This window comes from Sinocyclocheilus anshuiensis, unplaced genomic scaffold (genome assembly GCF_001515605.1).
Source record: "Sinocyclocheilus anshuiensis isolate Anshui unplaced genomic scaffold, SAMN03320099.WGS_v1.1 scaffold283, whole genome shotgun sequence".
NCBI lineage: Eukaryota > Metazoa > Chordata > Actinopteri > Cypriniformes > Cyprinidae > Sinocyclocheilus > Sinocyclocheilus anshuiensis.
Window position 1 is genome coordinate 5,425,148 of NW_015549605.1, and position 15,446 is coordinate 5,440,593.

The window sequence follows — 15,446 nt, forward strand, 5'->3', positions numbered from 1 at the left end:
TATATAAAATTTAAAATAACCATAGCTACGTCTAAAATAACCATAGAAATAACCATAGATAGATCTAAAATAACCCCAAAATAAATATTAAATATAAAATATATAAAAATATTCAATAATATATCAATATTGAATACAAAAATAACAATTTATATATGTTTATAATTATTTAAAATAAATGTTTTTTAGATAATGTAAATTTTGTTGTATAGATGAATAGTTCAATATGTAAAACCTAAAATGTCTGTACCATATTTTTACGGTAAATTTCTGGCAATCACAGCTACATTTTTTTTTGTAAATCTCACATGTATTTTTTTTATAGTTCAGATTACACGTATCAAAAGTGAACTGTTGTTTTTGTCTTTTCCATGACTGTTTTACGGTGGCCGAGAAGTGCAAAACAAATCACAATTCTGAAAATAAAAATAACAAATTACAAACGCAAATGCTCTTAAAAAACTAAATAACAATTCAGAAAACACAACAAGAATTCAGAAAACATTATAACAAGTCAGAAAACACAATGACAAATTCTAAAACAAACTAACAAATCAGAAAACACAACGACAAATCCGAAAACAAATGAACAAGTCAGAAAACACAACGACAAATCAGACAAACCGGAAGAGGTAGGTATAGTTTGAGACAGCGCCATTGGTTTGGGATTACTTACCGCTGACTGGACGAGACATCTGTCAATCAACGTATACAGGAAGAACCAGCCGAAGAACAGCAGAGTCGTGGTAGAAAGTTCGGAGATGGTATTAAAGTAGCTCAGTTTAAATGTATTGTATGAATTGCCCTTACTATGGAATAAAAAATACGGACTGTCTGTTTACACTTAGTGCAAATAGCCCGTCTTGTTGGTAGAGGCTATGTACAGTAATTCCTCCCTGCAACGTGTGATTGGGCTAGTCAACACTTTAAAAGTGGCTGTAAAAAATCAGCTCCAGTGGTGCAGATGGATAAGCTCGTGTTGTAGGCTATTTGACGCAATCGACCTGGGTTCGATTCCACCTTTTGCCAAACTTTTTTTTCCTCCCTTTTCAAATCTCGTATTAGCAATGGATTCTATTTACACTAAGTGAAAATAGCAGTATTTTTAGCAATATGCTATTTACACTAAGTGCAAATACCTATTTAAAATAGCAGGATTTCTATGTATACTACTTGTTGCAAATAGTGGCAATTATCTGCACTTCAGTATTGTAGTACATTATAAAACAGTATGCAATAATAACGTATTGAGTGTAAATTATTATTTTAATTTAAATTATTAAATGGATGCCACCTTATTGAAACAATAAAACCTACCCTAACCCTACCCGATACTTTATTTTCAACTTTTTGATTATTTCCTTCATTTTTATTGAAAATAAATGCCTTTACGATGTGATACGAGATTTGAAAAGGGAGTAAAAAAAGTTCGGCAAAAGGCTGGATAGAACCCGGGTCGATCGCGTCAAAAAGCCAACGACACGCACTTAACCATCTGCGCCACTGGGAGCTGATTATTTTCAGCTGCTTTTAAAGTGTTGACTAGCCCAATCACACGTTGGAGAGTGGAATTACTGCCAACAAGGCGGGCTATTTGCACTAAGTGTAAATAGACACTCCGTATTTTTTATTCCATAGTAAGGGCAATTCATAAAATACATTTAAACTGAGCTACTTTAATACCATCTCCGAACTTTCTACGACGACTCTGTTTTCTGACTTGTTATGTTTTCTGAATTGTTGTTGTGTTTTCTGAATTGTTCTTTTGTTTTTTAGACTTGCATTTGCGTTTGTAATTTGTTATTTTGTTTTCAGAATTGTGATTTGTTTTGCACTTCTCGGCCACCGTACTGTTTCCCTCAACTTGGGAGAATATATTGAAAGTTATTAAGGTGTTCTGCGGCTGTAAATACTCCTGTAGTCCTGTCATGTCCGTGGCATTTCCCTGCGGTGCCAGAGAGCTGACCGGTCTGAGGGTGGCCCAAGTCAAAGCAAGTACCCTGATTTACAGCCTGTCCCGCTGTATACAATAAACCCAGACAGAATGCCATTTGTTTGGCTTCCTCTCCCTTCAAACCAAAGGAAAATATTTTGCATTTTATTTTTAAAAGTCCAGTTTCCCAGGCTCGTGTCCTGAGGCTATTTCAGCGGGGTTGAAAGGGCATCCCCGGCGTCTCGTCGTCGGGGGTTTCTCAGACAGGGTGCGCTTCAGTTACGGGCGACATGTTTTTATGCACGACTCTCGAGCCAACAAGGCCTGTTTTCCACCCTGCGGGAACCTCCTACTGTCTGTTAATTAGAGTGTGTAAAGTTTACAGCCTTTGAGAAGCTGTTAAGCGGCAAAGAGTGGCGAGTAAAGGCAGCCTGACTGTGAAATTGAATTATGAGCGTGTGTCACTGAACAAAATAGAAAGTGTGCGAGAGAGAGGAGAGAGTGAGAGAGAGAGAGAGAGAGAGAGAGAGAGAGAGAGAGAGGAATCCCTGGAGCTCAGAGACTTCCTCTCTCTTGCTCTCTCTCACTATCTCTCTCTGTGCTGTGTTTTTAGTGAGCGAGGTAGACCGTATAGCCTCACTAGATGCTGAATAGTGAATGGTGAATGGAATATGCGCTGCGCCGCTGTGTGTGTGTGACTCTAACATCCCGTCTGTCTGTCCACAGATGCTCCCACAGCAAGAATGGGACCACAAAAGAGGCGCCCGAGGATCTCAGGTCAGTGTTTGGATGATTGAAAAAGAGCTGATGAATGTCTGAGAGTGAATCTGAAAGAACCTTTCTGGGTCATATTTCATCCTAAAATCTTTGCATTGTGACATTTTTTTCAAAACAATTAATCATATTTCTCCCAAAAATGTGTTATTAAAGGAAAATGAAGGCTATTTTAGAGTCATTAAGGTTTTACCTGCCTTGACATGATTTAAACAACAACAAAAAATAACTTTATGCATAATCCTCCCAAAATTCGCAAAATAATTTTTTTTGAATGATTTTACTTAAAGAAATTAAAGCCCGTTTTAGAGTCATTAAGGATTTATTTGCATTGTGACATTATTTTCTAAACAATTAAGCATATTTCTCCCAAAATTCACAAAAAAAGAAAGTATATTTTTATTTAATGAAAATGAGGCCAATTTTAGTCATTATGGTTTTATTTGCCTTATGACATTATTTTCAAAACAATTAAGAATGATTCTCCCACAATTTGCAGAAGAAAAAAATATAAAATTGTATTTTAAAGAAAAAAATAAGAATAATAATTTAAAATCAATAATTAAGCCTATTTTAGAGTCATCAAGGTGCCTTGTAACATTATTTTACAAACAATTATGCACATTACTTCCAAAATTCACAGAAAGCCTCTTAATATCATGTAAAAAATAAAAAATAAATAAATAGTGTATTCATCATGGTAATATTTGTGAAACTGCTTTTTAGTTATGCTTATTGAAGTTTAATAATAATAATAATAATAATAACAACTGTATATTGTAGTTAAAAAAAGAATAACTAGAATCTAATGAAGAATCATTAAACATAATGCACTAAAAGATTGGTGATGAAATAATTTTCACTCAGAAATTGCAGTATATTTCACAAATAATTACAAGGAAATGGTAAGTAATGCATTGAATTAATCGTGAACTTTTGAAGTAGAAAAACTCGAATAGTATTTTTTTAATACGCTCCAGTATTCTTTGTTTTTATTCAACTTCAAAAATCATTTACAGTGTAAGAATAAAAAATAAAAAAAACATTCAGACGCAAGGAGATTTTCAGCATTTCATTCATGAAAATGTGTGGTTAATTTGTGCTTAATTGTCAAGAAAATAATGTCACACTCTAGTTCTTTAGTTCTTTATGCTAAAGATCATTTCTAATCTTCTTTTGATTTTGGGGTGAAGTGGGGTCTGTGAGTTGTTTGTTTTGTTGCTAGATCTCTGATTAATCATTATGACTACAGTGTAAATGAGTCTGTGAGTTGGTGACCTGTGTGTGACCCCGTGCTTGTAACTTTCAAACATCCTACTGACATCATCACACTTGGCCTGCTCTGCTGCTCCTTTGAACTCTGGAACTTCAAAATATGAATATGCTTGTGTAATATAAGGACGTGCATCAGAAACATTCTTTCATGCTAAAAAGTGTTTTAAAATAAAATAAAAATACAATAATAATAATAATGTACCCAGGTGAAAAATGATATTAGAAACAAGAAAAATAAATTGATTATCAGTTAAAAGAATATTTTAAGAAGATTTAATAATAATAACAATAATAATAATAGTGTACCTGGTTGAAAAATTAAATTGGAAACAAGATAAATGTATGAATTGATTACAAAAGATTGGTTCGATGAACATGATGAACTAACAATGAACAATTCTAAAGCACTCTTAGTTAATGTTATTTTCAACCTGTATTAATGTATTATTCAAATTAAAAGTTGATTCTGTTAGCATTATTTAATAGACCTGAATTTACAATCAATGAACTAACTAATGTACTGTCATTGTTAGGTAATCTTAGTTAATGCATCAAGTAATGTCAACTAATGGGATCTTATTATAAAATGTTATACATTTTATAATATATATAATGGATAATTTATTACTCAGTAGATTATGATGGTATGACATGACCCAGAATGACAGATGGAATGATAATTTTGTGTGTGAGTTTACTATTTTTTATTCAGGAACTCTGCAGCGTGTATGTGTGTGTGTGTGTGTGTGCGTGCGGATATGCTAATGTATTTGCACTTTTGATCTAGTTCTCCTCACAGCTGGGTGAGAGCAGGGAGTAGTGGTGACGTCTGTAGTGACGTGTTTCTGTTCTCAGTGCCTGTGTGTTTGTCCCTCGGTGCTTCATTCATTCCCAGCAGTCTAACCTCCACCTATTTCTGCCTTTGCCTGCGACAGAGAGGAAGCTCTCGAGTCCTTTTCTTTCCGTCGGGTCGCTCTGCGCCGTGGCATCGCAGCACGGCAGAAGGACGCCGCTTCCATCCGTAGCACTAGCAGCCGTTTACGTGAGGGGATTTGTGTGAAAAGCCGCTGAGGTGAAACTAGACCGCCAGAGAGCAGTTAAGACTATTGCAGCGCTGACAGAGACATACGTTAAAGCGTAATACACGGCTGAACATGACCTTAGAAATCAGCTGTCAGTCAGAGAGTCTCACAATAGAGCTGTCAGAGCGTGCCGGGCCAGTGAGGGCGCCTCCCATAATACACTGGGAGAAGCGTGAGGCCGTGAGCTGATAGTGCGAACAATGCACAGGAGGAAAGAACGCTGTGTGTGTGGAATCGCCATTCTTAGTGAGCGTCTTGTGTGTGTGTGTGTGTGTGTGTGTTTATGTATGCAATCGCTAATGCAAACACAGTGTTCGGTCCTGTTGGACAGGCAGCAGTAACAATAGGTGAAGATGCTAATGCACTACTTCATTTATGCTTTCTCCACTGACAGTCATTCAGGGTGATTATAGTTAACTAAAATGGAAACTAAAACTAAAAACAAAAAAACAAAAAAAAATCATTATTTGAAATAAAATTTAACTTAAATAAAACAAGCATTAACTGATATAAAATAAATTATAATATATAAAAATAGCATTTCTTAAAAATAAAAATTCATAAAAAATCTATATAGTGTGTGTGTGTGTGTGTATTTTTTAATGACAAAAACACAATAAAATTACTTAAACTTTAACTAAAATTATAATGAAAATGGAAAATATTAAAATTAAAACTCATTCAAAATATTAATAAAAACTATAATAGTATCTCGATAATGCTAAAACAACACTGTGGTCAATCAAAAATAACATTGCATTCGAACTTTGTTTTATTTTGTATTCCAAAAATGTTTGCGAAAACAAATAAATTGGAATTAATTCATTGTTAATAAAATAGTTGACGTTATATTCTATTATATTCTTGTGTTTATGTACAGAAGGCTCCTAAAAGCATGAATTTGACTTTTACTACCTTTAACTAACATGCTCAACAAGATTCAAGTTGACCATAAAGTGACAACTCTATAAAACTGTATGAAAACTGTATAAAAATATCTACTAATATAAATAAAATAATAAAATAGAATAATATTAAGAATTTTGATTATATTATTCACATGAACATGTAACTACTGAAAATGACAATGCAATCTCATTTATTTATATTTATAATTTATATTATATTATGTGATATAGATATCATATATATCCAATTATTATATTCTAATCCAAATGATTAATATTTAGATTATTAGATGTTTTATGGGGCTCCTGAAAGCATGAAACTGACTAACTTTAATTAACACGTTTAGTACAGTTTTCTTCACACTGTTTTCTGCTGTGACAGTACTCGACCTTAAAGTGAAAACTGACCATAGAAGCAGAGAGTTTGTTAATATCGGCTATAGCGTCTCATGACAATTCTGTCAGTGCAATATGTGCACATTTTGTTGCGCAGTGATCAAGCTTGCATAACTAGAAGTGTCTGCATTTCAGGCAAATGAATAGTGGGAGGTGTGTGTGTGTTCAGTGTCTAAGCCTTCTTATCAGAAGGATATCCTCCCGCTGAGGATCGATGCTGCTCTTTCTGCTTCACAGCCATATTCAGACACACATGATGCACAGACATTATTTGTGTGAGTGTTTGAGAGCTAACAGAGCTCGCTCTCTTTTCTAATTACCCAGTTGTTTTATCATTAGTCAGTTAGGGGACTTGGTTTTCTCTTGTCTCTGGATCGTATTTGCTGCATGAAAGACTGATTAGCACTTCAAAGTTCTCGTTCACCCAGCAGCTTTCAAAGTGCAGCCGATGGTGTGCATGATTTTCTGCCTGCTCTCCTCTCATTGATCTGTGGAAAGCAGCCGTCTCCAGGATCCCGAGGCTGATAAAGGTGTGCAGTAGTGCAAACACGGCTGACGGCTGAACCTGTGACCCTTGACGTGATGGAGAGCGAGTGTGTGCACCTCAGGAGACCCGTCTCTTCCTCACATCCTTCCCAGGGTGCACTGCATCTCCCATGTGGCTGCTTTGTTGGTGTTCGTGTTCAATTACCGTCACTCTCATTAGCAGCCGCCATTTCACTGCTCTTTTACATAAACTTTTCTAACAAAAGAACTTTCACATTATATTTTGCCCCAAATAAAATCAAGGAAATGTAATGTAATATAATAATATGTATTATATGTTATATTATATAGTACATTTTAACCACAAAATTCATATCTGTATTGCATGTGAACATTTTACTTTTAATTAAAATTAAATTCAATTAAAAATAGAGAATTAGCTAAGTTTACTATTTTCTTATTAGATCCATATTACTGTATAGTCAATAATTACGGCAATGGTTTGCTTAATTAATAAAAAGAGAGTTAATTAAAGCATTAATTAAAGAGAGTACAAAAATTGTACCATAATGTATAAATGCTTGCAATAATATATTTTATTATTTTGTGCATTATAGTAATATATTATTAATTTTAATTTGTGTAATATTCAGAAATAGAAAAACGGGTATATATCAAATTTAAATATATGAATAATATAATATAGAAAAAAAGAAGAAATTATATTTAGCATGGAATTATATATTATATTATTAAAAATATATATTATAAATTTAAAACACAAAATGGTAATTTAAAATTTAAAATGGTATAAATACAATGTATAAATACTATAATAATAATAATATATAATATTTTTTGCATGATTACTGTTTTATATTGGGGTGAAATATGATCAGTACAGATTTCTGAAAGGTTTCATGGCTTTTTAGTGACTTTGCGTCCCATTGGTAGCTGTCACATTACATCACTGCTCATTTGCATAAACAAAGTTTTCTCAGTTTTATCACATCCAGTGCTGGACCCGTTCATCATCAGTAGTCACTGCTGGAAATCTCGAACTCTCTTTGAAACTAAATGACGGTTAATTTGGCGCTGCAAATTCACTGTCAGCTTGAACGTCCCTTCAGAGAAACTATCAAGTGTCTCTGTGTCATAAAAAAACTGCGAAGGAGTGGAAAGGCATTTTTGTTGACCAATTTAGCCCAAACAACTATTTATTGTGTGGGCCCTGAGGTAACGCTCTTTGCCCAGCTGTCACTTAGCAACAGGCTATTTTCAATATAAATGCTTCCAGCAGCGGCGCAAGCGTGAGCTGTGGACTTCTCACACACACACACACACACACACACACACACACTCTCCGCTGAAGACACTCCAGCAGCAGACGGACTGATCTGTGAGTGACACTGGCATCATGAGGAAGAGGCGTGCCACCGCCGGGCCGCTCTGCCCGTATCACGGCCAGCAGGTGGGAGATACGCCGTATTCTTTTCATTGTTGCTAATATCCATCTGTGCACGAGACTAGATTGGATGCACTTTACTGAAATGTTTTTGCTGGAGCTTAAAAGCCTGTTGGGGTTTGTGTAGATGCTTGAAATGAATTAGGCAAATATACAGTGGGTACGGAAAGTATTCAGACCCCCTTCAATTTTTCACTCTTTGTTATATTGCAGCCATTTGCTAAAATCATTTAAGTTAATTTTTTTTCCTCATTTTAAGGGGGTCTGAATACTTTCCGTACCCACTGTACATTGTGCCTACATGTGTTTCTTTACACAACTGAAATTTTAATTGATTTTAAAAAAAAAATGTATTTGATAAATAATTTCATAATAGTTTTAACTGTTACTCCACTGTGTTAATAGTTGAACATAAAGTGAAAACTGATTATATAATCTGGAAATTTGTGCATTGAATTATGTAAATAAGCTAGACTACAGTGTAGTTTTAGTATCATTTATCTAGTATTATAGTTTTTAATCAATATTTTTATATTTTCTGTTTTTAGTTTTAGTATTTTGCTGTGTTTTTGTCATTTGTATAATAAAAAAAAAAATAGGTCTGTATAGTTTTTTTGTAAGTTTTAGTTTTTTAGTTTATTTAGTTTCAGTAAATTTAGTACTTAAACTTAAACTAAACAAAAATATCATTATATCAAAATATACAAAATTTTAATTTCAAAGTTTTAGTGTTTTTGTTGTGTTTTTGTCATTTTTATTCTTTTAAGTTTTAGTCTTTAGTCTTAGTTTATTTAGTTAGCTCAAATGAAAATGAAATTTGTTACTTCGCAACTAACTAGTTCATTTTATTTATTTATTTATTTATGTTATTAGTTTTAGTTAACGATAATAATGCTGTTCAGATGTCACTCACACTCAATCCGTGCGTTACGATGACTAAACGTTTGCACAGAGAAAAAATGGAAAGAGATCAAGTGTAATATTTAGATTCTAAGGATTCAGATCATTAGTTTGAGTCAGGAGTAAAGACGTCTGCATCCAGCATCACCGCAGTCAGACGTCACTGAATTTGTGGGACGCCACAAAATCTCAAGTGACCCACCCATAAAAAACAGCTTTTTTTCTCAACAGCGCACAATATTGACATGGTTTGTAGTCTAGATAGAGGTTGAAAATCCCTTGGCTCTTGCTCAAGTGTCAAAGCGACGTCACATTAACTAATTACTGACTCCTTCCTCCACTTCAGTATTATGAAGTGAAGTAAGAAGCCTTTAAAACGCTGCTCTTTCCACAAACAGCCATTAACATTCTTGTGTTGTGAGGACCTCAGGCAGCTCAGTTCATTCACAATTTAGTCCTGCTGTCATTTTTATGATACCGTTGTGACACGTTGGCTGTTAAAACTGCAGTCAAGGGGCGCAAAGCAATGGCGATACACAATCAGAGCAGCACTGAAGTGCTATGACGGTTTATCACGCTTGTTTTGAGTCGTTTTGCATGCTTAAAAACTCGTTCTCATGCAAAAACATGAATACATTCCACCAGCCAAAATTGTAATATCAATACTGGGTTGGTTGAGCATTCAAATCACACAAGGCTTGTTTTTGTGTGTGCTTTTGTGTCCTATATTGTGTATATGTTTATTTCTATTTATGTACACTACTGTTCAAAAGTTTAATGTAAGATTTTTTCTTGTTGTTGCTGAAAGAAATTAGTAGTTTTCTTCATCACGGATGCATTCAATTGTCCAAAAGTGACAGTAAAGAGATTTATAATGTTACAAAAGTTGTCTTTGTTTTTTGTTTTGTTTTTGTTTTTCAAATCAATGCTGTTTTTTTAGAACAAAATGCATTATGGTTTCAATTAAAATATGATGCAGCATAACTGTTTTAAACATTGATAATAATAAGCAGCAAATCAGCATATTAGAATGATTTCTGAAGGATCATGTGACACTAAAGACTGTAATGATGTAATGATGCTGAAAATTCTGCTTTGCATCACAGGAATAAATTACATTTTAAAATATATTACTATAGAAAACAGCTATTTTAAATTGTAATAATATTTAAAATTTTTAATCAAATAAATGCAAACTTGCTGAGCAGAAGAGACTTCTTTCAAAAACAAAATCTTTCCAACCCCAAACTAAGCAGTAGTGTGTATATATTTGTTTGTTTTGGCATTATTTGCATGACATTTAAGCATATTACAACCCAAAAATTCTCATTACTGTAATATTTTTTACTGCACTAATAAATATTTGTAATATTATTAAATTAATTAATTAAGAGAGTACAAAAAGGCTACTATGACATGATATATAAATTATGTACATGTCTTTATTCATTATTAAAATATATAAAATACTATGTATATGTGTGTGTGTATGTATATATATATATATATATATATATATATTAATGTATGTAATTTTGCATTGCAGTAATGAATTTATTTAATTTTTGTTCTTTTTTTTTAGGGGAAAATATGCTTAATATTCATTAAATTAATGTCACAATGCAAAAATGCTCAATTGTCCTAAAAACAGGCTTTTTATGCCAAATATTTGATTTCCTTTTGAGTTTGGAATTAAATATGACTCTTACATGTTCTTAATATAAATCGCTTTGGATGCAAGCAGCATCAGTGTCAGATTGTCTTTTTTGAGCGAATTACAGAAGGCACTCATTCATGCAGTATTCAGACGAGACGGTCCTGGCGTGGCATGTAAGTTAGTGTAGAGTAAGGGAAACATCTCGTAAAGGGTTCTTCCTCTTCACGCCTCACTGCACCTCGGCATCTGCGTGGCGGCTCCGCGTGACGCTGACGCATGTGCGTGTTCCTCTGAAGAGCCGAGTGTAAAAACACGTGCCTGCCAACGCAGTGCATCGAAGCCCTCGCTTTTGCTTTCATACACATTTGCATCCCGTCGGCCGGCGTGTTTTGAATGCATATGCACAGCGAATAACATGACTCAGCATCTCTCTGTGTGTAGTGTAAGCCCTGCAATCAATGAGACGCTATTAGAGGATTTTTCCCTCCCGTCTGTCCTGTACCGCTGTTCACAAAGGCCCCGATCAACCTGCTCGGATCGATACGGTTTCCAGCAGCAACCCCCGTTTTGTTCCCTGGATGTGTTGTTGATATCACCTATGCACACACACACTCACACTCACACTCTCGTGCGCACACAGACACAATCACACTAATCCGAGGACATTAGCCGTGGAGAGAGTCCATTTCAGGCAGGTAATGGGCAGATTTGGCTATCACAGGATGTCGTAAAGGTTGCGCTGAAGAGCGAGATAATGTGTTTTTTTTTTAAGGCTGGGCTCTCTGGGATCTGTCAGCTGCTCTCCAAGCCAAAGTGCTTGAGCAACTTTCCCATAAACACCTCTCTTGTTTTAGTCGGCGGTAAAACACACAAACACACACGTGCTAAAGTTTAAGAGAGCCCAAGTTTGATTTTACGGCCCATTGTTTGCACAGAAAATCCTCTTGTTTGACAAGCTCGCCGGTGACTCACGTCTGTTGATGTTGGTTGCGGCGGACGCTGTTTTGATAACGGATTGAGACGGGAGGAGAGAGAGAGAAAGGGAAAAATTTAATGAAAGGAGGGAGCTGAAATACTCCCACGCAAGGAGTGATGTTGTCTCAGTCCACTTAACCTCGCTCTCCGTGCCTTCTATATTTAATCGCCCTTTTTGGCTTCCCGGCAGTCCGTGTGTGACCCTAGTGGAAGACCTGAGTAACACAGAGAGCAGAGGAAGTGTTTCTCAGTCTCTCCACAGCTGGAAGGACACATTTCTGTCTCCAGACATTTCTCAAAATCTGTAAGGAATATGCACAGGTCACATTTCACCCCACATGTAAAATATACATAAAATATTTTAGTCACACTGTCATGACAATTCAAGCACATTTGATCTTATAAATATGACTATATGTACTGTTTACTGTTAGTTATATATACTGAACAAAATTATAAACGCAACACTTTTGTTTTTGCCCCCATTTTTCATGAGCTGAACTCATATATACTGTATCATTAGTAATAAGAAAAATACTCTGTATTTAATTCGATATAATATTTCATTGTAATTTTTTTTTTTTTTTCCCCATAACGAAAATCTTTTGATTTTGGGGTAAAATGTGACCTGAACATGCTTTTGCAAGACTCACCTACACAAACAACAAGTGAATCTGAGAAAGCACTGCTATTTTCCCACAAGGGTCACTAGCAGGCCCCCTGCCGTGGGTCGTGAGGTCGTGACCTGCCGCTGCGGGAGGCACTCTCCTCCTCATCCACATGCAGCTCTCATTAATACTTCACCACGCTCATAACTACTGACCTGTGCCGCTGTTCACGCTGATGAAGCGATGAGCCAGCCCGTTTCCGACAGTTAAAGCTAAACCCAGCAGCCATTCTTTTTCCAAATATGCACATCGGCGTACAGTTTCTGTGTTTACATAGTTTTACAACTCGAACGTTTCGCGGAAGCTCTCGATCCGAGCATCTCTTACGCAGTTTTTTGGCATCTGACAGCGGCTAGCTCTGAGATATGTAGCGTGACGCTGCGCATACATCCTCCACATGTTCTCCTTTCGGTGACTCACGGCAGATGAAGGATGTCAGAGAAGTCCTGGAAAGCTTTTTTTTTTTTTGGTCACACTCTGACTCCCTGTGTGTTTGAGTTTGTCATTCCAGCCGTGCTCTTACTTTGCCCTGAGCGCAGCGGCTAATTACCGCACCTCACTGAAGGCTTATTTAGTCAGAGGGAGCAACACTGCTGGGATATGAACTCACCTGAATGCCACTCGCCAATCTCTGTGATGCTTTCTTTCATTCTAAAGAAACAGTTCGCCCAAAAATGAAAATCTGCTGAAAATTTACTCGCCCGCAGGTCATGCAAGATGTCGATGAGTTTGTTTCTTCATCAGATTTGGAGAAATGTAGCATTCCTTCACTTGCTCAGCAATGGGTCCTCTGCAGTGAATGGGTGCCGTCAGAATGAGAGTCCAAACATCTGATAAAAACATCACAATAATCCACAAGTAATCCACACCACTCCAGTCCAGCAATTAATATCTTGAGAAGACAAAAGCTGTGTGTTTGTAAGAAACAAATGCATAAAGACATTTTTTAACTAAAAATAAGTCCATAATCCATAATATTGCTTTCTCCAGTGAAAAAGTCATCTCATCTGAATCAGGAGAGAAACCTGCACGGATCCAGCACTGTTTCCAAGTCAAAACAGTCCAAAATAGTTATAAACATATGTGGCTGGATTTTGATGTGAGAGACAACAGGAGATGGACTTTTTCACTGGAGGAGCGTTATTATGGATTATGGATTATTGTGATGTTTTTATCAGCTGTTTGGACTCTCATTCTGACGGCACCCATTCACTGCAGAGGATCCATTGGTGAGCAAGAGATGTAATGCTACATTTCTCCAAATCTGATGAAGAAACAAACTCATCTACATCTTGGATGGCCTTAGGGTGAGGACATTATCAGCAAATTTTCATTTTTGGATGAACTATTCCTTTAAATGCAAATGAATTGCACACTAATAGTCTGATTATTACCAATAATTTCTCATGGTTATTTATAACATATTATAAAATATAAATTCAAATGCAATGTTTTCTACTGCTGTTATCATTGACCTGCCTCAAATTCAGAACCTGCTTCAAGTGCAAAAAAAAAAAAGCAAAATTATCCCTGAGCTCACTAGAAAAATCATTTTCTGTTCATTCAATGTTTTCAAACCCATGCATTTGCATAATGCATCATCTGTCTATAGCACAGACATGTGCGTTTTCATCAGTGGACATTAAAAGTGTATACAGAAAACTGCAATACGCAACATATTTTACCGTGATTATGATTGCTGCATAATCATAATAACATAATCACAAAATTCTGTTTACATGAGCTGCAAATTAATCTCAGTACTGCTTAAATCGCATTATGAATGTAGTCATTATGTGTTTAAGCATATTTGTCTGCAACTGCAATATTTTTCCGATGCTGTTATGGGTTTCATAGAATGATAAACGTAACTAGATGTTTCAGGACTTTAGATATGAATACTGTATGCCAAACACACCAGTGTGGTCTTGATAGGCCGCAATCAGTGTAATTTTGCTGTAGCTACAAGCCCAAAATGACCACATAAGTTTAATCATTCAAATCATTCAGATTGGAAATGCAAAAGTACTTATTTGTATTCATTTTCTTTGATGTGACACCAGTAATTTTCCTTTTTTTAGCATGCGCCGAGGTTTGAATTATTAGTCTCATCTAGCCTCCATGATCTGTTTTAATGCAGCTCAATCTAATATTTCTTTTATGTAATCCAAGCGAGGGATTTTGCATTATTCAGCAAGGGTATTTCCTTTGCAAGGGTCTGTGACAGAGAAAATCCAATACAGTAATATCAGACGGAGCAATTAATACATGTGTTTGTGTTTAATACACAAACAGAGAGCGAGTAGAAACCCGACCCGCTGACGCGACCTCGTTGTCATAGCAACCACTCATCCGTCAGCCTCACGTGCGCCACGCTGTCAACGGCACATGAGCTGACAATGAATCAAGGAGTTTCTGATGGAGGGAAAAAATGTAAACAAACACTTGTCTACGGTCAGTATCTTGCATCTCTGTTTCCTGTTTGGGTCATGCACGTCTTGTACAAGGTTTATGAGATTTCACAGAAGATGCTGATGAGGACAGAGCAGATTATCTCCATTCAGGCTGTTTTTTAACTATTTTTAACTATTTTAACTTATAAAAACAATGTTACAAATTTATTGTGAAAAATATGAAGAAAAAAAACTATGAACAAAAATGAAAAGCCAATACTGGTGTATATCTTGTGGTGTTTGCTTGCAATGCACTGATTTTTTTTTTATTATTATTTGTTTTTTTATTTAAAAAAAAAAATTTGTTTTATTTTTTATTTTATTATTATACTTTGTACTTATTATACTATAGTATTTTTTATTATGTATGTGTGTGTTATTTTTAAATGTATATTAACGAATCATATTACCGTATTGACCCGAATATAAGACAATGTTTTTTTCTTGGAAATACATCTGAAAAAACGCGGTCGT

The 15,446-nt window shown here is 35.4% G+C and overlaps 1 protein-coding gene across 3 annotated transcripts in view; it reads left to right on the forward strand.

Annotated features, from left to right (window-relative positions):
- LOC107658951 (cGMP-inhibited 3',5'-cyclic phosphodiesterase A) overlaps nucleotides 1-15,446 on the forward strand; it is a 97,478-nt gene that overhangs the window by 47,834 nt on the left and 34,198 nt on the right. For all 3 annotated transcript variants that reach the window (XM_016447686.1, XM_016447688.1, XM_016447687.1), the window contains exon 2: nucleotides 2,660-2,710. In XM_016447686.1, the coding sequence (XP_016303172.1) occupies nucleotides 2,660-2,710 (51 nt within the window). The remainder of the gene's footprint in view (nucleotides 1-2,659; nucleotides 2,711-15,446) is intronic.